Source organism: Saccopteryx bilineata, chromosome 11, assembly GCF_036850765.1.
Source record: "Saccopteryx bilineata isolate mSacBil1 chromosome 11, mSacBil1_pri_phased_curated, whole genome shotgun sequence".
Classification (NCBI taxonomy): Eukaryota; Metazoa; Chordata; class Mammalia; order Chiroptera; family Emballonuridae; genus Saccopteryx; species Saccopteryx bilineata.
Genome location: NC_089500.1, coordinates 43,644,652 through 43,657,300, shown reverse-complemented (window position 1 = coordinate 43,657,300; position 12,649 = coordinate 43,644,652). Strand labels below are relative to the sequence as shown.

The 12,649-nt window shown below is 47.4% G+C and overlaps 1 protein-coding gene across 2 annotated transcripts in view; it reads right to left on the bottom strand.

The window, feature by feature from the left end:
- Positions 1-12,649, bottom strand: part of LOC136315540 (CDK5 and ABL1 enzyme substrate 1-like) — a 115,940-nt gene that overhangs the window by 63,293 nt on the left and 39,998 nt on the right. For both annotated transcript variants that reach the window (XM_066247229.1, XM_066247230.1), the window contains exons 2-3: positions 10,083-10,154; positions 3,425-3,508 (exon numbers count right to left, since the gene is read on the bottom strand). In XM_066247229.1, the coding sequence (XP_066103326.1) occupies positions 3,425-3,508; positions 10,083-10,154 (156 nt within the window). The remainder of the gene's footprint in view (positions 1-3,424; positions 3,509-10,082; positions 10,155-12,649) is intronic.

Sequence of the window (12,649 nt, the reverse complement as noted above, 5' to 3'; positions counted from 1 at the left end):
CGGTCCTTGCTGAGATGGGAGTCCAAAACCTCCTGGATGCTGGTGCCTCTGTCACACGAGCGGCAGGTTTGGGGACAGAGGAGCCTCAACACCAGGGTCTTCAGAGCCAGAACAGCAAGTGGGCCCAGGTTGGGCCTGTGGTCTGAGAGGCTGGTCGGTGCTGGTCCGAGGTCATAGAGAGACCTGGGAGCTGGGCAGAGCATTTGAGTGGGCTGAAGTCTGGGCTAGAGCTGGCTCCTTTTCCGACTCTTCCCCAGGCGCGAGAAGAGGTGAACATACCAGCACTCGGGCCACTCGGCTTCGCTCCAGACCTTTAAGATCTTTTATGGACACCTCCAGCGCTGCCATAAAGCCTCAACCCTCCCCAATGTGGGCAGAAAACCTGAGTCAAGTGGTGCCGACACTCGCAGCAAGTGTCCCTCCTGTGTGGGGTTGTGTACACGACTCTGTACAACCAAGGCAAGAGACTGAGACCCCTCCCCAGTCACTGCACCTGCAGGGACTTCTGAAAGTTTGACCAGGACCCCACCTACCCACCCCTGCTGGCCCAGAGCTCATCCACATGTCCCCAGGCACCCTGCGTCAGGACAATCTCACGCCTGCTGCTGTGGGGGCAAGTCTCCTTTCCTTTCTCAAAGGCTGGGTCACATCCTCCCGTTCATCAGCTCTTGACCACAATTTCCTTCTGTCACCTCAGAAATTGTATTTTCTTCCTGGCGTTCTCCTGGTACTTTCTTTCATCTAAAAACAATCCACCCTTGCTCATAAACCGGGGGTGGGGGTGGTTGGGAGGGGGCACCTCTAGTTCTTTCATCCTCCTTTGGCACAGAAAAAGCAGTTCTCACCTGGGCTATTGCAGCTGGCCATCGCCACAGCCTCTGGCCCAGGGGTCGGGAACCTATGGCTCGTGAGCCAGACACGGCTCTTTTGATGGCTGCATCTGGCTTGCAGACAAATCTTTGATAAAAAAAATAATAACTTAAAAAATATAAACATTCTCATGTATTACAATCCATTCATTTCCTACCACTCACGTTCATGGTTGCGGGTGGCTAGAGTCAATCACAGCTGTCCTCCGGGACAACACTAAATTTTTATTGGATAATGCATAATGTACACGGGTCGTTGTATGGCTCTCACGGAATTACATTTTAAAATATGTGGCCCCTGGCCAGTTGGCTCAGCGGTAGAGCGTCGGCCTAGCGTGCGGAGGACCCGGGTTCGATTCCCGGCCAGGGCACAAAGGAGAAGTGCCCATTTGCTTCTCCACCCCTCCGCTGTGCCTTCCTCTCTGTCTCTCTCTTCCCCTCCCGCAACCAAGGCTCCATTGGAGCAAAGATGGCCCGGGCGCTGGGGAAGGCTCTGTGGCCTCTGCCCCAGGCGCTAGAGGGGCTCTGGTCTCAACATGGCGACGCCCAGGATGGGCAGAGCATCGCCCCCTGGTGGGCAGAGCATCACCCCATGGTGGGCGTGCCGGGTGGATCCCGGTCGGGCGCATGTGGGAGTCTGTCTGACTGTCTCTCCCCGTTTCCAGCTTCAGAAAAATGCAAAAAAAAAAAAAAAAAAAAAAAATGTGGCGTTCATGGCTCTCTCAGCCAAAAAGGTTCCCGACCCCTGCTCTGGCCCATGGTTTCTACACAGCCCTGAGAGCTGCTTTCCTGCTCTAAATTCCAGTTCTCAGATCTTCAGATAAACTAACAGTCTCTCCTGGCTCCCTCAGAAAATTCCTCAGCAAAACTGTCGGCAACTGCATGGTTTCCAGACTGCTGAGATTGCTCCTGGGTTAAGGGTTTGCCGAGGAAGTGGCTTCGTAAGGTAATATAAACTGGCAATCCCATTAGTCCAAATCTTTCATTAGCTACACCCTCTCGCTACGAAACCACGCCAAGTGATAATCTGACTTTGTATCCTCAACAGCATGCAGAGGTGGGGAATACTATTAATGTTGCCCATTCCTTTGGCTTTGTCCTTGGTTTTAGTTAAGAATTAAAGGCTTTCTATGCTTATTTTATGGTTAAAGGGATTATGGATAAAAACACAAATGAAAATCAATGATAAATAATTACACCAACTATGGCATAAGTAAGATTTGAATTTAGTAATTAAGAGCCACAAAGACAAAAGAAACAGAATAAGGCAATAATTGTAATAGTGAAAGTAAAGAGAAATGAGAGAGACTCAAAATATTCTACTTAACAAATGAAGTTTGGTACATTTTAACTAAAGGTCTGTACTTAAAATAAGAATATATACTAAGAAAAATTTATTTGACAAGAGAGCTCAATTTTGCTATTCTAAAATCACTGAAAAGCCATAAAATTATGTTCTCTACTCAGCTACGGTTTAAAAAGTACATATACTTTACAAGAAAATAAGTCTTTTAACACTGTAATCATTATTGTTCATGTTGTATGATGTGTTTTACACCAAATTACAGTACTGTTTGGCCTTAATCATCGTAGGAGTCTAACAACTTTTTAGCAATGTTAATTTGACCTAGAGTAGTACTGGTCTTCTGTAAGTCAGGAGATCAAACAAAATGGTCTTTGCATAGGACCTCTGCTCTGGGATGTTGCCTCTAATGCTCCCATTCAAGAGAAACCACTATCCAGGTCACAGGTTAGACAGAAGCTGTCCCTAAGGGGTACAGATGGGTACTGAGCATCCCGGGACCCTAAGAGGTCTTGGAGCTCTGTGCTAGCTCTGCCCCTGGGCTGCCATGAATGGTCTTAGTCATTCAATCACAAACATGCCAGCAATAATGATTCTGACCTGTTTGCCACCAGGATAGTTTTAATATCAAGATCACATCAATTTCAACCATGGTAATTTTCATTTATTAGTGCTTTCCAAAAAAGCAACTGAGGAGCTGGAGACCATGTGCTCCAGATGTCAGGGACCGGAACCAGCGCCTTGGAGGAATCTGCCAGCAAAGTCATGACTCCACTCCCCTGAAGCCTCCAAAGCCAGCGCCAAAACCAAGCTCAGGCACAGATCTGCGGGGGTGTTTACTGACCAAAGCATACAACCCTGGTGAAAACAGAAAATAAAACCAAAAAAAAGCATAAAAGGAGGAAAAAACAAAAAGTAAAAACTCAACTCTTTTTCTGTTCAAAGTTTACTATGAAAATATATTTGAGTACTATTAAATTTTCAGTTTGTGGTTAATCTAAAAATCTTACCAAGCCTCTCTGGTCAGTGTTTGGAAGCATTATTCTCTATAGACTTCTTTCAGTGATTCTGGCAGGAATGGGTTAGACATAGTCTATCTGGGAAGGTTATGAGAGATCCTGTTCATGGTAACAGCGTGGGCTTCACTTGGCTGAGGTCTGACCATTCAGACAGTCCCCTCCACCCCTTCCTGACTGGACCCGCCCCCTCTTACAACTGAGAGGCTGCCGGGCAGCTCCTGTTAATGTAATACCTGCCGTTCCGTGTGTCGTGTTGCCGCATGTTCTTGATAAAGTGAATTTTCTTTGGTCTGGGCGAACCTGAGAGAGTCCGACATCTGAAAAATAAAGTCATTTCAAAAATGCAGTCAGTGGCCCCTGGACAGCTGAGACATCTCCACACAAAGACAGGAAGGAAAGAACAGACACATGGTTTGAGTCACCCAAGGATAATGAGGACAATATGGCTGGAAGCAAGGAAGCTTAAAAAAAAACCCAATGACAGACAACTTCCCTGATAACACTGATAATAATTTATATGGGTCTCTGAAAGCCCACTAATGAAAACTATTGTTCTCAGTTACAATAACATAACCTACCCGAATTCCAAAGACATTATTCTTTCTTGTCATCTTAAAAAGAATCCTCCTGTATCAACACAGGTAACAAGACCACAAAACTATGAATTTAAAGGATTTAGAGGGGGAAAAGACACTGGAAAATTCAGTTTAAAATCAACCCTGAATCATTTTTCTTTTGTAGCAGAACTCTGGCCTGAACCACCTTCAATTCTCAGCTTGATTGTGCCTGGAAGTCACAGCTTTACTTTGAAAAAGAACCAGAGACCCAGCTGGTAGCTCTTTCTTTTCTTTTTTGTTTTTAAGATAAATTTAAATTTTTATTTATTTATTTTAGCCAGAGAGACAGAGAGAGGAACAGATAGAAACAGATAGGAAGGGAGAGAGATGAGAAGCATCAATTCTTTGCTGTGGCACCTCAGTTCTTCAGTGATTACTTTCTCATATGTGCCTTGAACAGGGGGCTACAACAGAGTGAGTGATCCTTTGCTCAAGCCAGCGACCTTAGGCTCAAGCCAGTGACCTTGGGCTTCAAGCCAGCGACCTTTGGGCTCAAGCCAGTGACAATGGTGTCATGTCTATGATCCCATACTCAAGCCAGTGACCCCACGCTCAAGCCAAATGAGTCTGCACTTAAGCTGGTGATCTTGGGGTCTCAAACCTGGGTCCTCTGCATCCCAGTCTGATGCTCTATCCATTGCACCACTGCCTGGTCCGGCTAAGATAAATTTTAAATTAATATTTGTTGAACAAAATGACTTGGATTCCATTCCTGGACTATATGACACGTTCTCATCCTGCAGGACTGACACAACAAGACAGGAGGTTGAAGAGATCTTATTTGTGTATATACTTTTTTCAGTCACCTGAAAAACTCCAAGTTGCACACATGCAAGAACAACAACAACAAAAAAAGCAAAATAAAAAAACCAACAAATGAGAGTCTGAACTTTAGTCCTTTCTCAAAAAAGGAAGCTGTGACTTTTCTATTTTGGTTTTTGCTACCAAATTGTTGTTAACTTAAACCTTTCTGACCGTGGGACCCAGGGGCTGATTCCGCCACCTGAAGCAGGGACCTGAGAACTCACCGATTCAGAGAGGAAGTCCCAGAGAACTGTGCCCGGCTGCCCAAAGCCACAGTGAGGTCTGGGCTGGGGCCACCCCCCACGTTCAGTCAGTTCTGAACCTTGAGGCTTCTTGTACAAAAGTAACAAGATGGCCCAAGAAGGAGGTACATGGGCAGATCGAGCACAGGCCTGGGGAGTGGACAGGGTCACAGACCTGCAGAGCATCTCCAAACTCTAAGTCCCCAAGGGCCCCTCACAAGGGAAATTAGGTGACGCCGCTGGTCCAGACCTCAGGGTGTCTGCCCACCCCACCCCCACCCCCCTTACCCACCGTCTCGGAAAGGCCAGTCTTTCTAGAAGCCTCTTCTCAGAGGACACTAAATGTTTTTTTTTTTCATAAGAAATAGCACCTTAAAAATGTAACTTAACTTGAAAACAATCACACTGAATGAAGGAGTGCCAGCCAGAGCAAACACTGACACCAGGTACTTGGTGACTTTCATCAGAAAAAGGGGGTCCCCCTGGCCTTGGGTCCAGTGGAGAGAAAGCTGCCCTTCTAGTCATGTCCACTACATTCCAGCAGGGTCCACAGCCTGTGTGGCTCTGCAGGACGCTGCACAGAAACCTCCAGCCCCCATCCCCACACTCCCTAAGACCAGTAATATTCCTTCCCTAGCATTGTTGTGAAGGTACAATGCAGTGAAGTATACAAGAGCTCCATAAACTGTCAGGAGACACGGTCAGATACAAACATGTACATTCACGCATAGGGACATACATGTAATTATTTATATACACATTTCAGGCGTTGTGATTGTTAATAGGCCATTAGCTACAAAGGGTGAATATTTTGTTACTACCTGCCACCTATAGTTAAAACTGCAGTCTTTATTAAGGGCCCCGAATTCTTGGTTTTCAACAGATTCTTTTAGAGCCTTGCAGAGCCTTGCCTGAGGGACTGAGTAGATGCTTCCTGTGGACTGCAGGCGGAGTCTGAACTGCGCCAGCACCCACCATTCCCACTCCCCACTCCAGGCTTTCAAACCCAGAGTTATTCTACTTGGTTTAAAGGAGACAGGGCCTCATTCTGCCTTCTTGGGGCAACCCTATGGGGCAGGCCCAGGACCCCAAACTGCCTCAGTTCTACCTCCAGAAATGAATGCTTGAGACTGCAAGCCACTCAAGGTCCACAACTGTCTCTCTCACACACAGCAGAAGATTCTAGAAACATGTAGTCACTGAGAGGGGAGAAAGTGTAAAGCTTTGTTTCCATTAGTTTCTGGACAGGGCCAGGTGCTCAGGAGTGTCCTCACACCTTTACCCTACTTGTCCCCAAAAGGAGAGCTTCCTGGGCCTGCCTGTCTGAGGGCAGGGGCCCCAGAGCAAGACTGTCAGCTGGACTGTGAGGGCGCCTTCCCATTCCCACCCCAGTGGGGAGAAACTAGCACCAACCCCAGACCAGGGGAGGGATGATCCGAGCGGTTCCTTGCCTACTGTGCCCACAGAAGGAGGTGCTGTTACCCTTCACGTTTGAGGAAAAAATCCCCCAGGCTTCTGCGGGAACTGGAAGTCAGCAAAAGAGCCGGAGGTGGCTGTCAGCACCAGCAGGGAAAGGGTAAGTGCAGCAGTCACTTCACAGAGCACCAGCCAGCACCCACCAACCCAGACAGGCCAGAACACAGGGGCAGGGGTGATGGCTGCACATTTGCCACAGATGAACTGAGGTTTTTCTGGATACCTAGTATGGAGTCCTAGGGTCCTAATTTCTAGGACACTAGTAACCACCAGGCAAGTGGAAAATGCCCCAGTCTATAAACCCTCTCCTGGTAAATGCTAAACTCCTGGAGTTCTGGCTGGATACAGGAAACTTACTAACAAACTGTGATGCACAAGCCAGGCTTTCAAAAGGAGAACTGGACAAAGGTGCTTTATGTTGATATCAGCACCCAATTCTAGCTGCATGAGTTCCTCATTCAAGGAGCTATTTGTTGTCTTTCTTTTTCTTTTTTTGAGCATTCAACTAAACCACCAGGAACCTAAGAAAATGCTTTAAGAGAATTGTGGCATTAGCAACAACTGCCAAGGAAACTGGAAGGCTGAGCACTCAGGTTGTGGCAGGTTAAGCAAAGAACTACAGTAATTTCTATCTAGACCGCCTGAATTAACGTGCAAATATTCATTTAAAAACATACATTTTAAATGATGCAAAATTAAATTAGGATATAATTAAATTAAAAGCTAATTTAATGAAAAATTTGCTCTATCTTGTTAGCACTGATTACAGGATACACTTAATTATGCAAAAGGTTTTTAATAGATGCCTTGGAGCCATTTATTCAATGTGCTGAGTTTAAAAGCAAGTTGGGCAGATAGCCTTCCGCCCCCAGTTCCCCAAATACAGCAGTGCCATTAATGGTATATTCACTCCACAGCACTGGGGAGCTGGAGAGGGCTTCAGTGGTCAGCCAGTTTGTCCCTCCCATTTTACAGGTGGAAAAACTAAGTGAATTTCCAAGGCCACATAACCAGTTAGTAGAAGAATCAGGCCAAGAACACAAGTCCTCTGACTCCTAAACTAAGGCCCTTTCCCACCATGCCATGCTAATTTTATTTCCTAGGAACAAATAATATTCTGAGAAATTACTTTTTTTTATTAAAAAGAAAAAGGAGTCCATTAGGGAAAATAAAGACTTTTTTTTTTTTAATTTAGTGAGAGGAAGGGAGGCAGGGACAGACTCCTTGCATGTACCCCGACTGGGATCTACCCGGCAAGCCCACTAGGGGGCGATGCTCTGCCCATCTAGGGCCTTTGCTACGTTGCAACCAAAGCCATTTTTAGCACCTGAGGTGGAGGCCATGGAGCCATCCTCAGCACCTGGGCCAACTCGTTCTAATCGAGCCATGGCTGCAGGAGGAGAGGAGAAGAGAGAGAGAGAGAAAGAGAGAAGCGAGAGCGTGAGGGGTGGAGAAGCAGAAGGGCGCTTCTCCTGTGTGCCCTGACCGAGAATAGAACCTGGGACATCCACACTTCAGCCTGACGCTCTACCACTGAGCCAACCAGCCAGGGCCTAAAGACTTCTTAAACTGCCTAAATTCCCTGATTTCTGGACTTATTTTTAAATTCTGTATTTATACAAGATTTGTTGCAAGTTAAGTAGAGTATTCTGTAGGAGCTGGATCAGGTTACAGTTGAGGACAATAAGTCGTTTTTACTCTGCTGGTCTGTGCTGTCAGAGGCAGGAGCAGTAGATGCAGAGCACCAGCCTGGGAAGAGTCAGAGAGGGGGTACAGGCGTGATGGGGCGTGTGACTGGGAACACCCTGCCCAGTCCCCCACAGCACCCCCGGGAAGAGTCAGAGAGGGGGTCCAGGCGTGATGGGGCGTGTGACTGGGAACACCCTGCCCAGCCCCCCACAGCCCCCCTGGGAAGATTCAGAGAGGGGGCACAGGCGTGATGGGCGTGTGACTGGGAACACCCTGCCCAGCCCCCCACAGCCCCCTAAACCACCTGGAATCCCTACAGAGGGAGTAACATCTTCCACCTGGTTTCCCCCGGCTCACAGCTACCACGCTGACCTGGCAACTGCGGCTTCTCCTGCCTCTGGGAACACCGGGTTCTTTCAGCTCCATTCAGTGATTTTTCCGTCTGTGGTACCTGCTCAAACGCCGAAGCCACTGGGTGCCACCTGAGAACGTTTCCCTTCCGCTCTTGCTGATTACTCTGGGCTGGACCCAGCTCCCTCATTTGCCTTTTAACACAGCTTTTTGTGGGGCTCCTTCAAGGAAACAGCCCTCCTCCCACCATTTAAAGTAGCAATGGGTGGAAGAACATTCGCACCCTAGCCACGCCTGTCACCTAAATGCACACCATTCATCCAAGGACGGGCCCCAGGTTTTGTTTGTTTGCTTTAGATTTGATTTATTCATTTTTAGAGAAAGGAGAGGGGGTGGAGAGAGAGAGAGAGAGAGGGAGAGAGAGAGAGAGAGAGAGAGAGAAGGGGGAGCAGTGGGAAGCATCAACTCCTTTATGTGCCTTGATCAGGCAAGCCCGGGGTTTTGAACTGCCGACCTCAGTGTTCCAGGCCGACGCTCTACCCACTGCGCCACCACAGGTCAGGGCACACACATTTTCAAAGAGACTTCAGAAGTAGAAACTGAACTGTCTGACCCTGGCTTTCTCCTTGGGATAATGTCAGTGAGGAGAGTCAGGGTCACCTGATCCTTTCGACCAGACCCAGGCCTATCTGTGTTCTACCCTTTATCCAGGTGGTCTGTGGACAAGACCTAGAACCTGGGAAAGAGGCTCCAGGCAGGGCAGGAGCCGGACGCAGGGTGAGATGCTTCCCTTCACATCAGCACCCTCCCATGCTGAAAGGGAGAAGCCTGGGACTCCCAAAATCCTGGCCAGCAGCCAGTCTATAAGGGGTACAGGTGTGGGTTCCCAGAGCAGCTGGTGCAAGTTGAGGGGAGCACCCCCTGCAGGCCTCCCCTCTGCCACCTGCCAGGCACGCCCTGTAAAGCCAGCGTCCCATCTTGCGTCAGTTCCTTCTTCAGGGAGGAGCCCAGACACGGGCTCCCCGGCGCGGGCTGCAGTGAGGACTACAGAACTGCAGTGAGTGAGTACCGTCTCCTCCAGCAGGGAGGGCCAGGCCAGACCGCGGAGCAATGGGGCTGGCGGAAAGGTGCAGGATTAGAGGAGGAAAAGCTGCCATCAGAGGCACAGCACAGCTCAGCAACTGCTGTCACCAAAAAAAAAAGAAAGGTGCCTCGCCAGCACTTTTGTAATCCCGAGGGAGATGTGGACCGCTTTCAGCACCCAGGGAGCACTCCCAACTTCCTCACAGAATGTCCCCAGCAACGGGCTGCACAGTGACCGCGCAGGCGCCTCCTGTGAAGCCCAGCACTGTGACCCCTGTGTCACTGCACCTGGGAGAGCCGGGCCAGGCTGAGCTCCTCATCAAGCAGCAGCTTCCAGATGAAAGGAGAACAGCACCCTAGTCCCCGTGCAAACAGGACTAGGCCAGTATGTACATGCAGTTTATAGTCTTCTAGTTCTAATGGTCCTCAGGGCGGGGGACTCAAAACTGTAAGTCTGGGGTCAGACGGTCGTTTTAAAAATTAAATTTTGTAGATCAAGAACTTAAAACACACACACACACACACAAAAAAAAAACCCCAAGAAAAACTTTGGCTGCAACCCTGTACAGCGAACTGTTTATATATACACGTAACACCATTTATATATACAAAGAACACCAAACACTTACCTCCGTAAAGGGGCGTTCTCTTCAATGTCCTCCAGGGTCTCCAAGGATGACCTCTGGGAGATGAGGCGACGTCTGCCGAGAGAGGAAGGGGGTGAATCCAGGAGTTAAAACTGCATTGTGAAATGGAGCAGGCATTTCTACACATCTAAAAACTGCTCTAGGAAATAAAGTCCATCAAAAAGAAAAAAGTGCCTGACCAGGCAGTGGCGCAGTGGATAGAGCGTCAGACTGGGATGCTGAGGACCCAGGTTTGAAACCCCGAGGTCACCAGCATGAGCGCGGGCTTATTCGACTTGAGTGGAGGGTCGCTGGCTTGAGTAAGGGGTCACTGGCTCGGCTGCAGCCCCCTCCCCCGGCCCTCATCTAGGCATGAATGAGAAAGCAATCAATCAACAACTAAGGTGCCTCAATGAAGAATGAAAGCTTCTCATCTCTCTCCCTTCCTGTCTCTATCTGTCACTCTCTCTCTCTTTCTCGCTAAAATAATAATAATAATAATAACTAAATAAAAAGAAAAATGATCAGACAAAAGCTGTCTTTAAGAAGCTGCCACATTCCTCGCTTCAACCTGAATGCCAGGCCCCTCTTGCCTTTCCAGCTGTAGGGCTGCTCTGTGTGATCAGGGAACTGACTGGTCCTTTTTATATAGCAATTTCCCCCAAAAGAACAAAAAGAAAAAAACACACAAAAAACCCAAACCAAAAAAAGAAGTTGCCCCCTATAATAAACAACTCAGGCATCGTGTGCAGTTTTTCTCAAGCATCAGATACTTAAGTATTCAAATATTAGTGGTCTGGACCAGGTTAGTTGATAAATATTAAATTTTAAACCCATGTTAAATAAAATCTCAATTAGGATGCAATAAAATCATTAGGATGCAATAAAAATGGTTCTAGTCTCTGGGTGGCCATGATTTCAAAAGCAACTAGAAACCAGGAAGACATTATTTCTTTGGAGGAGTTTCTCAGAGACCAGTAAGAATAAATACCGGGGCGTGTTTAGAAAATACATTTACTTTTTCCAGCTGCTAAAGAATTGCAAACCACCTGCTCAAACCTCCTTGATCTCGTTTCTTCTGCCTGACTGAGATAAGAGCAGGTCCCAGCTAACTGAGACCACCTGGTACGGGATCAGGGCGGGGTGGTCGTAAATCTAGAGTAAAACCACCGGAACCAGGACCAGCATTGCACAGTAAGTGATTTGGCTGAGGGGGAGGCAGAAAAAAATCTGGGTCTTTCTTTACCTTGAAAAAGATGGGATTAAAATTAGAGGGGTAAGTCTCTTTTGTATTACAGTTGACAAAATTTAGATTAAAACAAACAGTTATGTTTTAATTTGTTCTACAGAAGAACAACAACAACAAAAAAACCTGAATGTCTTGTTTTGTCTTGTGTGTACTTTCTCCGACCAACTACCTTGACACCTTTTGCTTCATGTTTTACTTTTAATAAGACAATCAGAAAGATCATTTCCACAAACTCTTCATGGACTTCAATTTTCTAAGACCCTTTTTTAATCTTTGATATTCCTAGGCTTTCTAGAGTGCTCATCATACACCCTTGTCCTCCAATGGTGAACTGGCCTGATTCTTCAGATATTAGTGATCTGGACCAGGTTAGTTGATAAATATTAAATTTTAAACCCATGTTAAATAAAATCTCAATTAGGATGCAATAAAATCATTAGGATGCAATAAAAATGGTTCTAGTCTCTGGGTAGCCATGATTTCAAAAGCAACTAGAAACCAGGAAGACATTATTTCTTTGGAGGAGTTTCTCAGAGACCAGTAAGAATAAATACCGGGGTGTTTTTAGATTCGTCAATTTGAGAGCCATGATTCTCCAACATCACTTAGGGTCTTCCTGACATATGGACCTTCTACAACTCCTGAAGTTTAACTCTATAATTAATTCACATTAAACTTCCTTCCATTTCTACAATATTGCCAGATTTCCAACCGTCAACCAGACCAGAGGCAATGTGATGGGAAGACAATGACCAATTCGTTAGTAAGCAGGACCTGTGTGTGCAGTTCTGAGACCTTGGGGACTCGGTCCACCAGGACGCAGAGGACAGCAGCCTGCAGCTGTGACTTTGAAGCCTCCAAGCCATCAGCTGAGCCCGGCTCCTCTCGTCCAAAGTCCCAGCAGATGGGGCAGGTGCCTGTCGGTCACACCAGGGGCAGGCACCACCACGCTCCTCATCCAGAGGACAGTGCAATTCCACAAAGGGGCCCGTGAGCCGGGCCAGACAGTCAGAGCTTTCAGTCCCGGCCTCGGAGGCTTTGCAGCCTTAGAAAATGCCTTAATCCTTGAGTCTTAGTTCCTCAAAGCCTCAGTTCCTCATCTATGAAATGGGAAAATGAGAGTGACTGAGAAACAGAGAGACATCAAGTCCTTGGAACAGGGCAGTCACTGACATGCAGCCACTGGGTTTTTGATTGATGTGCCATTTTCCTCCACTGGGGCTGCGCGCTGACCTGCCCTTCCCCCTCAAATGACCAGCAGGTTGGCTGTGGTGCTCTGGTCTCTCCCCCAATCTCAATCAGTGGCAGGGTCACCCCAAAA